The sequence below is a fragment of the Accipiter gentilis genome, chromosome 31 (assembly GCF_929443795.1).
Source record: "Accipiter gentilis chromosome 31, bAccGen1.1, whole genome shotgun sequence".
Taxonomy (NCBI): domain Eukaryota; kingdom Metazoa; phylum Chordata; class Aves; order Accipitriformes; family Accipitridae; genus Astur; species Astur gentilis.
Genome location: NC_064910.1, coordinates 20,521,271 through 20,539,105, shown reverse-complemented (window position 1 = coordinate 20,539,105; position 17,835 = coordinate 20,521,271). Strand labels below are relative to the sequence as shown.

The window sequence follows — 17,835 nt, the reverse complement described above, 5'->3', positions numbered from 1 at the left end:
AAGACTGTAACTCAGAACATGGTAAGAAAACCCACGCACCTAACTGCCTCTATTTCCATTATTTTTCCATGCTGGATAGTGTTATTAGCTGCCAGAAAGATCTACCTTGGTTAAGGCTGTTACCTGTGGCAAGCACAGTTCATTTAAGCTGAACGGAAAGCAGTTAAATTAAATGGTCTTTTGGTTAGCGATAGCTGAAACAAGAGAACAGAAAGGCTGGGCAGGCATGGTGGCAAAGCTGTATGTTTGATTTGTATGTGGCTGCTTAAACGAAGCTGTGTCAGTCGCCACTGTAGTCAGACAATACCACTGACCCTATTAGCCAATAATAGAATTTAAACCTCTTGTAAGACTGACAGATATTATGTGACTGAGGATTCAATAATGCAGTTCAGTGTCTTCCACGCCCTAACCGCAACTAACAAACAGTTCAAACATGCATTTCTTCTAGAAGATTAAGCAACATTCTGTCACCTTCAGCACCATTGCTGGAAAACAGTAACTCTCATTCAGCTGTGGCCCCTGTAGCCATTTTTACTTACAGATTTCTAGCTGTAAAGTAGGATTAATATCTAAGTTTTTAATACATTTTAGGGCTTATTAGCTACTACATACTGAGACATACCACCTACAGGTCCACTGCCACTCTTTGCTGCTAAATCTGTTTCAAATGCAGACAGGCTGCCTTGTAGCTGCTGCATCTCCAAGAAACTTCCACTTTACTGCCAAAGCCCCAAACCTCTGTATGCTGTGGAGCACAGGTCAGAGAAACCCGCTGCCGCAGCGAGAGCCTCTGCAGCCCCTGCGCCAGGGCCTGAGCGGTGCCCTGTGCTGCGCAGTGTGCCCTGTGGCCCACGGCTGGCCGCCCAGCACCGCAGCAGTCCCGCACGGCCGGCTGCAGCACCGCGCGCCCCCGCTCCCCCCCGGGGTTCCCCAAGGTTTCCTGGAGGTAGCTGCCTCCACATAGGAGGCTGATCTCTAGTCTTCACTCGTGCCGGGATAATTTTTTAACTGATGTTAACTCTGTGGGCTGTTCTTTCCTCTCTTAATGGCTAAATTATTGTAATTTCTGAGTGGTGGAAAGGGATATCTTGCATTTTGTTTTTTGGACACTTCTGCAAAACGAGTCATTTGTTCTCATTTCCCTCTCGTTGCCTGCACTGTCCCTCCTTTCCGAACGTACCCTGGGTTCTGTTCGTGAAAACTAATGAATGATTTAAGTAGTAATAAAACTACTCCCATTTCTCGATTTCGACTTCTAACGTGCAATGACTGGTGCCCTGTTTGGTAAACCCGCCTTAGAGCGGCAGTAACACGCAGGGTAGTTTGAAGAGGAGGGCCAGAAGAACGTTTTTGTTCGTCACCCACTCCCGACAGTTCGGGGGATTTCACACCTCTAGAATCTCGAATTTGTGTTTTATCCCGGTGCAAGGAAGGCGAGTGTCAACGACACTCGCGGACAGCCTTGCGGGGCCCGATCTTCCGCAGCAGTCCCGACCAGACGGCTTCCCAGGCCGGCTCGCGGCGGCACCCACCGTCCGCCTTCTTCCCGGGGGGCACGGCCCGAGCGGGGAAAGGGGTCGTGACGCCCGCCTGCCCCGCCACCGTCTGGGGGCAACGGCAGAATTCTGGCGAGCAGACCGCGCTCCTCAAACCAAACGCGCCTACGGCGAATCCCGCGCCTCAGCACCGCGGCCGGGCCGGAGCTGACTGGAAGGGGGGGGTGTGTTGCCCCGTCGCGCCCTTGAGCGGAGACGAAGCGGCGGCACGAAGCCCCCCCCGGCCGTCCCCCGGCCGGCGCTGCCGGACCGACAGCCCCACCTGGCGGCAACAGCGCGGCCGGCCCGGCCCGCCTCCCCAGAGCCCGCACACCCCCCGCGGGCCGCCTGCCTCCTCCTCAGCCGCCGCCTACCGCTCCGCCCCGTCATCCCGGGGCCGGGCCCGCCGGGCCCGGAGCAGGACAGGCTCCCGCCGCTCCCGCTGGGGGCTCCTGCGCGCTCCCGTCTCTCAGGGCGGCCCGGCCCGGCCCCGCCCCGCCTCGGCTCGGCTCGGCTCGCCTCGCGTGGGCCCGGAGCGCGCGCCGCGGCGCCTGATTGGAGCGCCGCCGGCCCGGTCTCGCGCCCCTGCCGCCCGCTCCATTGGCCGGCCGGCAGCGCATGCGCGGCGGCGCTGAGGCGCGGGTTGGCAGGCGGCAAGCCCGCGCGGGGCGGCGGCGGCGGCGGCGTTGGGCCCTCACCGGCCGCCCTCGATCCCCCTGCCGGCGGCCGCCTCCTCCTCCTCCTCCTCCTCTTCTTCCTCCTCTTCCTCCTCTTCCTCCTCTTCCTCTTCTTCCTCTTCTTCCTCCTCTCTCTCTCCTTCCTCTCCCCCTTTTCCCCCTCCGGCGCCTTTAGCCGTTGCTTCCTGCGCCGCGCCTCGCCTCGCCTGTGGGCGCGCAGGCGCACACCCAAAATGGCGAGCAAGGAAGGTAGGAGACCCCCTCCTCGCCCTCGCCGGGCGTGAGGACGCGTGTGTCCGGGTCGCGGGTGGCGCGGCGGGGCTGAGGCGCTCCGGGATTCCTCTCCAGGGAGCTGCCGAGGGGGTGGTAGCGGGCGTGCGGGGGCGGCAGTTGTCCTGAGGGCGCTTGGGGACCCCCGCTCCTGCCCCGGCCCCTGGCGGCCGCGGTTCCGAGCCCCTGGTTCATCCCTCTCCCTTCCCGCAGTGCTGGAAGACACGGTGGAGGAGCGCGTCATTAGCGAGGAGTACAAGATCTGGAAGAAAAACACCCCCTTCTTGTACGACCTGGTGATGACACACGCTCTGGAGTGGCCCAGCCTCACCGTGCAGTGGTTGCCTGATGTGACCAGGTGAGAGAAGGGAAGAGGCCTGGGAGGTGCCAGGGAGGCACCGGGCTCCGCTGCTGATTCGCTTAGTTCGCGAAGCGGGAGCTGGGGCTGTGTGCAGTTGCTTGTTCCGCAGCTCTTTCTGTCTCTGTTAACCACATCTGCTAAGTAACTCGAGAATGAAAACCGTACAAGATGAAAATAATTTGGGTTAGACTCCTCTGTCAGCTTGTAACGCTTTATAGTGCTTACAACTTTAAAAACCCTTAGGGTATGCCGAAGCTTTGGGGAAAAACGTCATAACTTGATACTTTACACAACTGCAGCTTAGGCTAGCAGAAGATGTTGTGAGGTGTGAGGAGATAAATCTTTCCTAATTTATTGATATATAAGAGACCTAACACTTCTATAGTTAATTCTGATGAGAGAAATCTAGGTACTAAACTAGCTTTTTCTTCAAGACTGATTTTTCTCATATGCACTACAGATTACTCTCCTGTAGAAGCCATAGTATCTGTCTCTTGATTTTGTTTTAAGTCCGGACTCATTTAAGGGGCTGTTGTTCTAAGACTGGTGCTTCACATCCTGGTTCTGTCCCTGGCTCACTGTTGACTTCATGTATTTTAATTTTCCCATTCTTCCCCCTCCCCTGAAAATTGTGGCCTCACTGGTTAATTTCTTAAAGAATTATGAAGATGGGGGTAGATTCCGTTCATGTGCCAGCTACTGTAGAAGGTAAACTGTTGCAGTAATGACTCAGGGCTCCATTGAGGTAGTGGGCAAGGTCTGGGTCCCTCACGTTGTCGTAAACTGTGATACAGCTAGGTTTTAAAATAGCTTGTGTGTGAAGTTCATGAAATAATCAGAGGATGGTCTCTTTCCTCTTTAAAATTCCACCTTACGTATGTGATGTTATACTTGGTGCGTTAGATGATCACTTAATTTTGTATACCAGAATGTCTGGGGAAGATGTTGAGAGATGTGAGCTAACTAGTTGTGGCATGGAGAAAATGAAGTGGGGATGTGAGGGTGTGGAGCCCTGATGAGGAACACTTCTGCTTGCCTCGTATTTTGCAGATTGACTTTATATTCAGTTTAAAACCTGGTATTTCCAATTATCCAGTGTCAAAATATGTAAGCCATTTAAGGCAAGGACTGTCTCTTTGTATGGCACCTGACATGATGGGACACCTGTTCCTGACACAAGTAAGTGCGTGTGCATTGTGTGTTTTTTGTTTTGTTTTGTATTTTTCTTTCCCCCTCAAAATGTATGATGATGCCTTGGAAGTGGTGTAGTAATACCTATGGTGGTTTTTGATTGTCCCAGTGATTCCTGTTTGCTTGGATTCAGACAGTGTAATTAGTTTGTTGCTTTCAAGAATGCAGAATTTGCTTGGGTTTGACTGTTAAAAGTTTTCCTTTCAGCGATAAATGGCACTCTCCATCCAGCCTTTCACTTACTACTAAATGTCTAAATGTTGCATGTAACCACCAGAAGAGAAATTTGATTCTAGTTAGCTAGGATTTGTGCAGTGTTTAGAAACGAGCTTCTGAAATGAAATAATAATGGCAAAAGTTTCTATGAGAAGTAACGAAAATAGGTTGCTGCTTGTGCGCAGTATTTGTGTATTATAGAAAGTAATATTGATTGTTTTCTAAATCAATACTGTGCAACTGCTAGGGAAATTAAATACAGAACTAGGTATTAGCATCACCTTTAACTACTATGCAAATTGTAGTTATCCCTTTCAAGCCAGAGTGGCAATGGCTACTGACTTGTGTTGTCACTCTAGCCTTGCTGGTTGTGTCTTTGGCTTGTTTATGTCAGATTCTAGTTCACTTTATGGCACAAGTCTCTTGTGACAAAGGAAAGGATCTCTTACGTGAGTCTCTCTTTTCTAGCTCCCTGGAGAAGTTTGGATCTTGAATGTTATTGATGCTAGCTGTCAAACTTCTGGAACAGAGCACTTAATTTTATTCCATGCATTTATTATTCTAAACAGGCCGGAAGGAAAGGATTATGCTCTGCACTGGCTGGTTTTGGGAACGCACACGTCTGATGAACAGAACCACCTGGTTGTTGCAAGAGTCCAGATTCCCAATGATGATCAGTTTGATGCTTCTCAATATGACAGTGAGAAAGGAGGTGGGCAGTGCATGCATTCTTCAGATTATGTTTTAGCAGTAGCATTAAGTGTCCTGTCTAAAGGTATTCTAACTTTCTGTTAAATACGAAAGCTGACGTATACTTAGCAGGTCACACTAATTCTAGATCATTAATAGTGACTAAAAAGAGGAAACTTCTTATTTCAGAATAATTTAGGTAACATGATATACAATCTCTACTAGTGTTTCTGCCAGCGTTGTCAGTTGTGGTGAAAACCAATATCCATCTACCTCAAATACAAACTCTTTCAGAGCTTTAGTTTCTACCGTAGAGGATTCAAAATACCTGTTGTTAATACTGTTGTGCCACATGGTGCTAGTCTGTCATAATCTTTATTGTATTATGATAAGCTGCTTCCTACTGCTTCTTGGAGTGGAGGAGATGCATGAAATGCTGTTTGACCTGTTTAAAATAGTTGTTGTGATAAACTGACCTTTTTCTGACAAATGTAGAGTTTGGTGGCTTTGGATCTGTGACTGGCAAAATTGAAACGGAGATTAAAATTAACCATGAAGGTGAAGTAAACCGTGCTCGTTACATGCCGCAGAATCCCTGCATCATTGCTACAAAAACACCGTCGGCTGATGTGTTGGTATTTGACTACACTAAACATCCTTCAAAACCAGGTGGGTCAGACTCCTTGAAGTTAAGCAAAATGCCTCTTGTTGAAAGGTAAACTTGTATTTAACTCCAATTAGGAGGAGAGGTGATGGGCTCTGGGATCCAAGTCAGAAGGCCCATATCTTTGGTGACTTCTGACTGCCTGGTTATGCTCAGTATCATGAGAGAATCTTTATAGAAGCAGCATTCTCAAATGAGGCTGATGTATGAAATGCCATTATTGCGATGGAAACAAAGTTCTTAGGAATAATGATGCTCCTATGGATTGATGTGCAAGGTGTAGCTAAATGGAAGAAATTTCCTCTCTTTCAGACCCAAGTGGAGAGTGTAATCCTGACCTTAGATTAAGAGGGCACCAGAAAGAAGGCTATGGCTTATCATGGAACTCAAATTTGAGTGGACATCTTCTCAGTGCATCAGATGATCATGTAAAAAACACATTTTTTCCCCTATTTAAAAAAAACCACCCCCCCCCCAAACCAAACCACCCCCCCAATTTATGCTGTAATAGATAATTAGAGAAAAACTGAGTTAGTGTAGCTGTATATTGTTACGTGGGGAGGTTCTCACCTATTTTAATTATATTTCTAAAGGCTGTCGGTTGGCTTTAGGCTGTAATCAACAACCAGTTCTTTGTAACATTCTCGGTAAAGAGAATGTTCAAAACAGAATGTTTTTATAGTTGTCTGCTGGAAGATATTGTTGTATAACAACCCTTTAAACTGGCTTTGGTCTGGGACCATAAATTAGTAAGGCCCTCAAAGATCAGTTGGACTAATAGCTAGCAAATTTCTGTGTGGGCTTTAAAAGTGAAATGCTTTTACTACTGAAATAGGGATGCTTTTTGTAAATTGCTTTTGTGACCTTAAAAATAATCCTTGAACCTCGAGTTTGAAGAAAACTAATGGGTGACTTAACTCAGATGACTTCTAACTTATGGTATGTTAAGTGTTCTTTTTCAAAAACAAAGAACTGTTTCAGGAGCAGGAGTGTCATCTCTCTGTTTATACGTAGAATGTGATTTGTTTGTTTGTTTATTAAGATAACACTGTTGAAGTCTGCATAACAATAGAATATGATTCTTATTTACAGACTGTGTGTTTATGGGATGTAAGTGCTGGACCAAAAGAAGGCAAAATTGTTGATGCGAAAGCAATCTTTACTGGGCATTCTGCAGTAGTAGAAGATGTGGCATGGCATCTGCTTCATGAATCTCTGTTTGGATCCGTGGCTGATGATCAGAAGCTTATGATGTAAGTTGGGGTTAAGCAGTTTCCGGATAGTGCCTGCTGTGTGCTGTCAGTGGACCAGTCCAGAGCACTTAGATTAAAAAAAATGTGAATTATGGAATGGTATGGTGTAGGTCTTTAGTGCAATCAACTATAGTGATGCTGCAGAATTGCTGAAATCTGCATGTCATTTAATGTGTTCCCATCGTTTGAAAATAAGATGTAATTAATATGTTTATCAGCTTCCTGGTCCGAACTGCTCATGTACAACAGACACAAAATTCCTGAAAGGTTTTTCAATAAAAACTGTAGTTTGAGACTTAGGTTTAGTAATAATCTAGTCTCTTAAACTAATGTGTACTGTAGTGAAAAACAACCTCCTGTGAAAATTTATGTTCACTCTCGCTCTCTCCTCCCTGCCCTTCACTCTCCCCCAAACCCTTCATTGCAACAGTTGGGACACAAGATCTAATACCACGTCCAAGCCAAGTCATTCTGTAGATGCTCATACAGCTGAGGTCAACTGTCTGTCCTTCAACCCTTACAGTGAGTTCATTCTAGCAACTGGTTCTGCTGACAAGGTATTTACTTGTGCAAACTTCAAATTTATAAGTATTCTAGATGACAGTTCATTAGCCATTATAGTAAAAATGATTTCTTGTTACTTCTCCCAGACAGTGGCTCTATGGGACCTTCGAAATTTAAAATTGAAACTCCATTCTTTTGAGTCTCATAAAGATGAAATTTTTCAGGTGGGTAAACTTTTCTCACAACCTGTAACAAAATCTATAAGAGTACTGACTAGGACAAGAACATGTAAATTTTCCTATGGTGACCACAATAAATAAAAGTCTGTTAAACATTAATAGTGAATTTTGGTTCAACAAGTACAGACAGTACCACATAGTTACTTTCTACCTTTCCCCACTTGACTCCAAAGCACGTAGTCCACAACTTACTGCTAAAAAGATACTGGGAGCTTGCAGCTACCCTCAGTACAGGTAGAAGGTTTCTCTAAAATCTCCTGCTATGGAGAGGACTGAGGTTCAAATCTAATATTGTGAACTCTGCCTACTTAATAGGTGCAAGTAACAGTGAATTTTAGACAAGTAAATTTCATGATATGCTAAATCTGTAACAGTGAAATAATATTGGCTGTTCAATCTGAGAAATCTTAAGATGAAAGCACTCTATTTGAGCAACAGGACATCCTTTTTGCTGGAAGAAACTTGTATTGAGTCTAGTTGTTGAAAATTAGTGCTCAGGTGGTGGTTATACAGGATATGCATTAGAAATCAGTCACTGTGCTCCAGTCAAGTTGTTTTCTTTCAATAGGTTCATTGGTCTCCTCATAACGAAACAATTCTTGCTTCGAGTGGTACTGATCGTCGGCTTAATGTATGGGATCTGAGGTGAAGAGCATTTCCTTTCTTTTAGTATATATGAACAGACAGTTAAAAAAAAAAGGCTGCAGACCTACTTTATTTGGTAGACATGATTGTGCTGTTCTCTAGCCTTCCTTGCTTGCTGAACTTGGACCTAGTCTTTCAAGTATACAGTAGAAGCAGCACAGTATGTGTGTAACATTCTCATGTTACTTCTCTTTGAGGATTTCTTGCTGATAGAATTGTTTTCTGTTGTCTTTAGTAATAAGTGATTTCTGCCTCCATGCACTTAAGTTAGATTCTATTTCAGTAATGATAATGCCAAACAGTTGATGTTTTGTACCTGAGGCTTACATTATTTGACAGTGAGAAAAACCAATAGCAAAAGCAAATGCTGGAAAGAAAGGCTAGGAACTGTTAAGTTAAGCTGATACAGGATGCAATTTTCATTATTAATAAAAAGTATAAACTACTTTCTTCCAGTAAAATTGGAGAAGAGCAGTCTGCAGAGGATGCAGAAGATGGGCCTCCTGAACTGCTGGTAAGCTTTTGTTCAGGTTTCAATCTGCTGACAAGCTGTATGGCAGTATGATGCCTTATGACTGTGCTACTAAAACTGCAGCAGTTTTTAAATCTTTCCACCTCCCCAGTTTTTAGTCCATAGCTCTAACTTGAAGTAGGCTTCCTCTGTTCAATTCTGAATGCTGTGACTTTTTCAAAGCTCGTCTGGACCTGATTTACACATCTTTATTGAACATACTTACAGTTTGGCCATGTGCTTGATCGTACGTTTTTATAACTGAATGCATATAAAGCCAAGGCCTCAGATTGTTTCTCTTGCATTAAACCAATTAGGTCCCATATAGCTAACCTTACTGATGTACAAAAGCTTATGTTTTCTTTTGCTTCCTCAGGAAACAACCAAAAATGCTTATAGTTTGGTTTCCCCATTTCCTGTGTAACTGTATAAGTGCTCATATAATTAGATGAGGTAATGGATATAAAATATGGCCATATTTCACAGCCCAACCTTGTGTGAAGTAGTGCCATTTTGAGGATGTCAGTCAGTTGTTGCTATAATAATATGAACTGTCATCTTAAATGCTGTCGCAGCAATTGCAGCCGTGTCTGTAAGCAATGAACGGAATGCGCTGGTTCACCCACACCTTCTTCACGTCTGTATTGTGAATCTCTAGTAGCAAGTTTTTCTTTGTGTAGTCATCAGCATGATGAATTTAACTTCTGAATCTTGGGTTTTAGCAGACTTCTCTCTAGAGATGAGATGGCTTACTGAAGCTTGTGGGTTTTTTTAACAGTTTATTCATGGAGGACACACTGCCAAAATTTCAGACTTCAGCTGGAATCCTAATGAGCCTTGGGTAATCTGTTCTGTATCGGAGGACAACATAATGCAGATATGGCAAATGGTGAGTGTCACAACAGCTCCTGAGTTGCTCTGAAGCTGTTGCATAAATGAAACTTGAAATAAATGGCTTGTTCTTCTTAGGGCAGCTTGTGCCTTTAGTGACTGAAAGTAGTCTAACCCCTGTACTTCTTACACTGTTAGATTAGAGAGTAAGACTTTCAAAAGAAAACAGGCTAAAACAACCTGAATACACCTGCTAGCTAATTCTTGACTCCAAGTCTTAGGTACTAGTTAATATTCAGAATAAATGTGGCAGTTGCAAACTTACATCCAATACTAGCCAAGACTTACTCTTCCCCCTATCCCCTGCATGTTCACTGTGAAGCAAGATGCTTTTTAACTCTCCAGTTAGTTCATATTATTTTACATTACAGGAATTTGATCGGTTACCTTATAAATAAGATAAGTTAAAAAAAAAAAAAGTAACATACTTAAATGTGTGTCACAGGTCAGGTTTTCAGTTCTTTATACCTGTTCTTTAACTTGGTTTGTGTGTTCAGACTGAGGTTGAGGTAAGTCCAAATAAAACGTTCATGGTAAGGCTAATGGTTAAATGGCTAATGGTTATGCTGCTGAAATAAAACAATGCAAGAAGACAACTGCTGAAGTCTAGCCACTGTGTGCACACTCTGAAATTTGGCTGCCCTTTAAGAAAAGGCAGGGACAAGGTCCCTTTAAGGAGGGGATGATGTCTCTGTCTTCTTGGTACTATCATGTTTTTTCTATATAAATTGTAGAAGATTGTTTAAAAAAATTGTGCCTACCACTTGTAATGTGTTATTTTGTGTCTTTAGGCAGAAAACATTTACAATGATGAAGAACCAGATATAGCAGCAGCTGAACTGGAGGGTCAAGGAACATAACTTTTCTTCCTTAAGGAAATACCGGGTGTGACATAGTAATATAATTTGACTACTGTATACATTAAAAAAAAGCCCCTAAAAACCCAAAACCAAGCACTGGGCGGAAGCATTACATCAAAATGAGAATATTCTTAATTGAGCACAAAAAGCTTCTATAGTCAAGTTGTCATGGGATACCCTTGGTTATTTGGGCACTTTGAGCTATTGTATACTGTACAGCAATTAGCTTTTAGGGAAAATAAAAATGAACTAATACCGATGTCTATATTTTTAAACAAACTAAGTGGGTTCCTGTAAATAAAACAGTCAAATCTTCATTCTTCCCACACAAAGTGTGCAAAAAAAAAAAAATTATTAATATGTAAAAAGAGATTTCCACTTTTACACAACACTTTTGGATTGGCTTTGCATAAATAAAATTTATTAAATAAAATGTTTGGTGTGTTTAATGTCCATTGACATGAGGTCAATGCCTTCTTGCCTGAATATAATTTAATTTCTGCATGGTAATAAAGATGTGTAGTTCTTAGTTAGCCCACCATTAAAGGTTTGGGAAGATGAGAGTTGTCTTGATGCGAAAAACTTGGAATAGATAACTTGGATCCTTCACAAACAGAAGGGGTATAGAAAGGGGTTTGGGGAGGTGACCAGTCAGACTCCTGTAAAGTTCAAGTATAAATCTTGAGCAGACTCAAGTAACTGTTGAGTTGGGTTTTGGTTTTATGTGGTTTTGTGTTTGGGTTTTTTTGGAGCAGTAGAGGAAGCACTGTCCTTTAACCTTTTCTTGTCTTAGGTGCTAAGATGGCAGTATGGTCTCGGTGAATTGGTGTTGCCTGTGTTTAGTTAGAGCCCTCCTGCAGCTTTTTTTGATGAAAGTGGTGCAAGGCAATCAGGCACATGTCTAAAATACATTATTATCTGAACAAATACAAGACAAACACAGTTTGTTTGCTTCTAAACCTCGGGCTGACTGAAAAGCTGGAAAATTTGGACCATGTAGAAGTAAAATATCTCTGTTCATCATGGTTCTACAGACAAGTTATGGATCACCTTGGGAGTTGTCAGTCAGACAAATCTAAGCTGTTGTTTAACTTGAGTTTAAATTAAAGCTTTTGGTTACTTAAGACAGGCCTTAATTAAATGAGTTGTTGGCTATCCTGATCTTTCTGCTCAAGCTGAAAAAAATAGAAGATTAGGTGACTGATACTGAAAATGTGGGTTTTGATGGTGAAAGTGTTACTTCCTGTGATGTGTTAAAATTCAAGTAAAGACAGCAAATTAGTGGGCTGCTGGGCTCAAGCTGTGTATCTTAAGGTACCTGGGCTTGGTCTGGCTGGGATGGAGTTCATCATCAGCATTTTGTTCCTCAGGAAGGTGCTCACCTGTATGTCACCGAGAGGACCAACTTCCTTCCAGCATGCCCCCTCTGGTCATCGTCTACAGCAGATTATCCCTGTGCTGGTGCTGTGAGGTAATGGCAGTGAAGCTGTGGAGCACAGGTATTGCGAACTTTCCTGTTTACTGTTTGGCTAGCAGTCATTCAGCTGGAAGGGTCAACGTCTGTTGACAAAGACTTGGTGCGTGCAAGCAGGCCAGCAGTTTTCTCTTCCTTGCCTCACAGGAAGGGCTCCATGATGATTCTGAGGGGAACTCTAGATGTTCTGGATGCTAATTTAATTTGCAAGTGGCAGCAAATTATAAGCATTAAACATACTGAACTTGGGGACAGTTTTTGGTCAGGTCCTACTTCCTTTTGGCACACAGCTCTTGAAAAGTAGGAAACGAAGAGGTCAGTGGCCTGACTTACTGGAACAACAGAAGTGCTTCCCAGAAAGCACGGTGGTGGCTCTTCCTGGTGCAGATAGGGCTGTGAGCTGTTACATGACCCCTCCCGTTGCTGGTGCTCTTCAGCACTTGCTTTGAGGAGACCTACCAGCTGCTTTGCACCAGCACGTACAGTGCTGTTCATGCCTATGATCAGTGATTTCAGCTTTGTGTGTCTCTTATGGTTGGGGTTGTTTACTTGAGTCTTCTGACTGCCTCACAAACTAAATGGGAGTGGGAAGGGAGGGTGAGCTACTAATTGCAGCTCTCTTCTCATTGCTCTTATGCTATTTAATGTCCTGCCTGCTGTTACTAAGACCCCCCTGGGTCATCAAGCATAGACATGTTTCCTTCTACACCTTTTTACAGAATGGTTCCTCTAAAAGTGATGCAGGTGGGTGCAAAAGCACTTGGGTATTCCTGTGGAAGGCTGAGATGCTGTTCAGCAGGTGGGCAGCAGCTGGATAGGGTGTGCTAAACAGCATGAAAGGTCAAAGCTGCTGAAGGACCACTCAGCCACTACCTGATAAACCATGCTGCAGTCTAGCTGGTGTTCATAGGTGTAAAAAACACTAAAATGCCATGTCTAGGAAGTGGAGATGAATGCGTTCTCTAAGTGGGGTTTTGGTTTGACTAACAGGTATGCAGTGTGGGGGTCCGGTGCTGAAGGGAGCAATCTGCCCTGAGACAGCCAATGCAACTGCCGTTCTAGCAGTTTGTCTCCAGCTTGCTGACCAGCTCCAGAAACATCTCGGGCCCCCTCAGGAACCTGGTGACTTGGTGTTAGAGGCCCTCGTGATAGACTGGCCCTGTAACTTTTTCTTCAGCTTCTCTGAATTCATTCCTGTTGGAAACAGGATCTCCTGCAGAAGGCAGAATGCCTGCCGAAGTGCTGCCATGTCTGGTGAGACCCAGACAGATTGCCACTCATTCACTCGTAAGAGCCTAAAGCCATTCTGGTTTTTTTAATGAACTTGTTTTACACCCTGGTTAACTGGATAGTTAAATTATTGCAAAAGCACACCTATATGATGAGCAGCATACTGGCAAGAGAAGTTTTAGTGCTGATACAATGCTATTGTACAGACCTGTCTAACTTTTAATATAAAAATAAGTACTTTTCTGTGTTCTTGATTTCCTTTACTGAAATGCCAAGAGCACCAAGGCTGGAGCTCTGAGTCACTTGCTGGTGGATACCTTCAGTGTCCCACCATGCCCTGCTGCTTCGCTGCGCAGCATCAAAGAGTGAGCGAGCTGGGGCTTAGGGATGCGCTCATACCCATGCTTGTACAGCTGAAAGGCAGCAGGACGCGATAATTTATTGTGGAACAAAATGAGAGCATAATTTTGTTATCTTTAATATACTTGTAGTTCAAAGTGCTGCAGTAAATACAGGCTCTGTACTGCTTTCTTTTCCCCAAGTCTGAATTATCTTTCACTATATATGTGTACACACCCACCCACCTTCCTTCAATAGTGGCAACGTTGCACAAGCCTTATTTAGGCAGCTGTAGGACAGCTTAGGCCCACAGCCAGGTCACAGGGCCAGCATTTAATTTAAGAATTAGCCTACATCTTGTTGACTTAAACCTTTTTTTGTTACTGAGTGAGAATGTGCTGCTGCGACCATTATAGTTTTTAACTTGCAAGTAATTTTTTTTAAATACTTCTTTTTTATTGCCCGAGTGGAATGTTTGTGAAACATTGGAAGGTCATCATATTTAAGCCTAGTTGTTTGCATGCCTTAGTATTTTGATTTTAAAAACTTGTAACCTCCCCAGGACATAGATACTGCTTACGTACTGCTGCTAGTAGTAAATATAATTGAATTTGAAGTTTAAAAAAAAAGTAATAAGTCAACCTGAACAATAGCTACAGCAATATACTTATTTATTGCATTAAGCAACAGTTATTTTAGGTGTACTTACGGAGCATACTTCTTAAGTTATTCCTGCAGGTTGGTACATGCTGGGGAGAGGAAAAACCAGCAAATTTTCCATCCATTGACCTTGCTGTTCAAGGGAACTGGGTACAGAGTTGTGAGACGTACCTTTTTTGTATTGGCTGTTTGCAGAAGTGCAAGGCAGAACAAAAACTACATAAGGTAATGTGTCATGGTTTCAGCCCAGGGTGTAACAAAGCACCAAGAAACTGCTCGCTCCCTCCTCCCCACCCTGGCCCTGGTGGGATGAGGAGAAAATAGAATAAAAAGCTCATGGGTTGAGATAAGGACAGGGAGGGATCACTCCCCACTTATGGTCACGGGCAAAAGACGGGCTCAACTGGGGGTAGTAACGATATCAATTTAACTTACTACCCATCAGATCAAAACAAGGATACTGAGAAGTCAAACCCAACCTGAAAACACCTTCCCCCCATCCCTCCCTCCTTCCCACCTCAGCCCGAGTCCCGGTTCTCTCTCCCTCCTTCCCCTGGCGGCGCAGGGGAACAGGGGCTGGGGTCAGTCCGTCATACCTGGTCTCTGCCGCTCCTTCCTCCTCAGGGGGAGGAGGACTCCTCACACTCTTCCTCCATGAACTTCTCCAAGGTGAGTCCTTCCCCGGGCTGCAGTCCTTCAGTCCCAGCCTGCTCCAGCGCGGGCTTCCCCACGGAGCGGCGGCCATCTTGGGGGGCCTCCGCTCCCCTCCATGGCTGGGGGGGACAGCCTGCCGCCTCACCGCGGGCTGCGGGGGCATCCCCTCCTGCCTTCCTCCCTGACCTCGGTACCCACAGAGGGGTTCCTCTCCCGTTCCAATCCCCCACTCCCTGCAGGTTTCCCCTCTGAAATCTGCTCTCCCACCGGTGTTTCCACTGTCCCTGAGGGGCTCGGCCTGGGCCAGAGGCAGGTCCGGCTTGGAGCCGGGGAGCCAGCCCTGCGGACCCTACCCGGCTACGAAAGAAAACCCTGCCACACAAATCCAAAACAGAAAATGAAAAATTGCCCATTTAAGGTGGGTGACTTGTTTCTTCTCAACACCTACATCTTTCGATGCAATTTTTCAGCATAAAGGGTATCTTCTCTCTCCAATGTTTTCACCCTGCACCAAGGAAATCTAAATTCTTTCATCTTTGTATTGAAATACAACATGAATGACAGTGGAACTATAAACTGTATTTTGAACCTGCTATTTTATTTCAACAGACCTGTGTTTCCAGAAGTTGAATGATAAAATCTTCAGCCATGCCATCTCATCAGACTGCTTGAGTACTTCAGAGGAGCGGTCAGTAGCTGGAGAGCAGCACTCTTGCACGCTTCCAGCACTGCAGTGTAGTGGTGGTTTATTACTAATAAAGCCAAAGCACATTACTACTACAAATTTTTGCTCCCACCGTTTTCTTCTCTAAGAATTTCAAACCCAAACCTTCCCCCAGTCCAGGCATGGCCACACATGCATTACAAATGGTGCTTGAGAGTTGTGTAACTACCCTTCTCCTTTAAAAGGCAAGGATTCTCTGCTTTAAACATCAAGCCTACATAAAAACCACAGCCTGGAGAAAAGAGGTAGAAGAGTCAGTAACCTTCCGTCAGGAAACAGCAGAAGCACAGTCACAGCCAGCAAAAGTTTTGATAAACACAATTTATAAAACAGGCAACATGACCAAGAGCAAATGGCTTTATATGAATACTGGTGGTGGGGAAAAAAAAGCAACCAAACCACCGCAACCCTAACAAGTTACATGAATTGAATACCAGTAACGTATCTTGGACTTGGCAGAACTGAGGTAGTTGTTTTGGCTCTTAAGACCACGACATAAATTCAGTGGAAGCAACAGTAAACTGCATCAGTATGGAGTATCTATTACATGGCTGTAGTTAGAATAAGGTTAAAAAGGAGGGACTTGACTTCATCTCCTCACCTTGAGCAAATATCACAAGATGTAACAGGGTATTTAAATTTATGGAGGCTGTAAGCGATTACTTTCTTGAAGCAGAGCTTTAGGGGCTTGGCATAGTCTTGAATAATGCAGAAGGCCTGCTTCAAGACTCATCTGTCACAGTCCCTAAGACAGGCACACCCCATATCCTTGTTTGAGCAAGAAATCCCAAATCATGTGCAACTTCAAAGCTAGAAAATAACAAACAGCTTAAAAGGAAATTAAAGTAAAGTCTTTGGAGGCAGCACAATATTCTTAAATTACTTAAAAGCTCAAGCTAGATCGGTGCCAGTCAGCAAGATCAATGAAAGCTAGCATAGTTAGATGAGACTAATTTAGGCTGTTGGAAGAAAATATGTCCTTTTTTTCAAGAAGACATGTCTAAACAAGAGGAAAAAGGTGTATAATCAAAATTTAAATGTAAAAAAAAATAAAAAAAATCAGAAAGGAGCAGAGAATATCCATGAAGAATAACTTACTGAAGGCCTAAAAGCAAGTGTCTTTTTCAAGTACATCAAACACACTTGCCCATCTGCCACAGAGATGAAGCCCTAGCAGCTGGACCAAAGGGCTCAGAATGCAGCTGGTGAAAGAGGTTCTTGTGTCAGAACAACTCTTCACAAGAAAAGTTAAGTATGGCTCAAATGTGTATGTACCTGTGTGCATGTGCACATACGTTAACAGAAGAGACTCAGCACCTAATAAAAAAAAAAAACAGGCAAAAATTCCCCAGCTATTAACTGTGATGTATAAAAAAATTTATCTCTAGCAAAAGCTTGCAAATCTGACCAGTTTTTGTAAGGAATTTAGGAAGACTAGGGAGATCCATGGAACTACTAACAGTAAATTTGACTTCTGTATCAGTATGTACCATAAGAAAGGATAGAAATAGTAGAGATGCTCATACAGGGGCAGAGGCAGCACCTTTGGTGGAGACAAGTCTCAGATGTGAGGGAACACTTTGAAGGAGCAAACAAGTACAGCAAGGACAGCAACCGAGACCAGGCAATGTACCTGGATTTCCAGAACACTTCGCACAGCTCTAGAGAAGCCTCAGGGGTGAGACTTCCATTGCTCAGCTTTTATAAAATGGGTATCTTCAATCAAGCGAACAATTTTATTTAAATGAAAAAATTAATACTATCTTCAGAGTGTCACAGAGCACATCATAGTATGTTGTTGTAGAACAACTCTATGTGCTACCTAGAAAAAAGCAGACGTAAAGGAAAACTGAACTCAAAACCAGTTCTCCTAAGTTTAGGAAAGTTGCCAAACATTAGGGAATATGCCAGAGAAGGCAAACAGAACACTTAGCATTATTGGGAAACTGGGAGGGAACTGTACATAAGTAACAAATGACTGCACAACATATGACAGAACGGGGAGCGCTGGATGAAGTTACTAGACAATCTGATTTTTAACACAAACCCCCGTATTTTTCACACTGCATCCAACTGGACTATGGTAGATTACCTTTTGGAGGCAGAAGGCACAAGGAGAATTCAAAGCGGGCAGCCACAGGTTCGGCTGGAGCTCCTGCCCTCCATGGTCTGACCTGCCCTCTGCCTTGCGGCGCTCCCCAGCCGAGGCTGGCTGGGCAAGGGCAACAGGTAGAGTCTGCCTGC

At 44.2% G+C, this 17,835-nt stretch overlaps 1 protein-coding gene across 6 annotated transcripts; it reads left to right on the top strand.

Moving 5' to 3' along the window:
* Nucleotides 1-2,195: 2,195 nt before the first annotated feature.
* On the top strand, nucleotides 2,196-17,815 carry RBBP7 (RB binding protein 7, chromatin remodeling factor). 6 transcript variants are annotated; one of them, XM_049834156.1, is made up of 14 exons: nucleotides 2,196-2,464; nucleotides 2,699-2,843; nucleotides 4,823-4,965; nucleotides 5,439-5,612; nucleotides 5,920-6,035; nucleotides 6,700-6,860; nucleotides 7,291-7,417; nucleotides 7,511-7,588; nucleotides 8,172-8,248; nucleotides 8,705-8,762; nucleotides 9,538-9,648; nucleotides 11,881-11,981; nucleotides 14,280-14,438; nucleotides 15,477-17,815. In XM_049834156.1, the coding sequence occupies exons 1-14, from the start codon at nucleotides 2,449-2,451 to the stop codon at nucleotides 15,499-15,501; spliced, it is 1,491 nt and encodes a 496-aa protein (XP_049690113.1). In that variant the 5' UTR covers nucleotides 2,196-2,448; the 3' UTR covers nucleotides 15,502-17,815. The 6 variants fall into 6 exon arrangements, with proteins under 6 accessions (XP_049690113.1, XP_049690114.1, XP_049690116.1 ...); XM_049834157.1 differs by lacking the exon at nucleotides 15,477-17,815 and having other exon boundaries at nucleotides 12,975-14,402; XM_049834159.1 differs by lacking the exon at nucleotides 15,477-17,815 and having other exon boundaries at nucleotides 11,881-12,009; nucleotides 14,292-14,378.
* The last annotated feature ends 20 nt before the right edge of the window (nucleotides 17,816-17,835 follow it).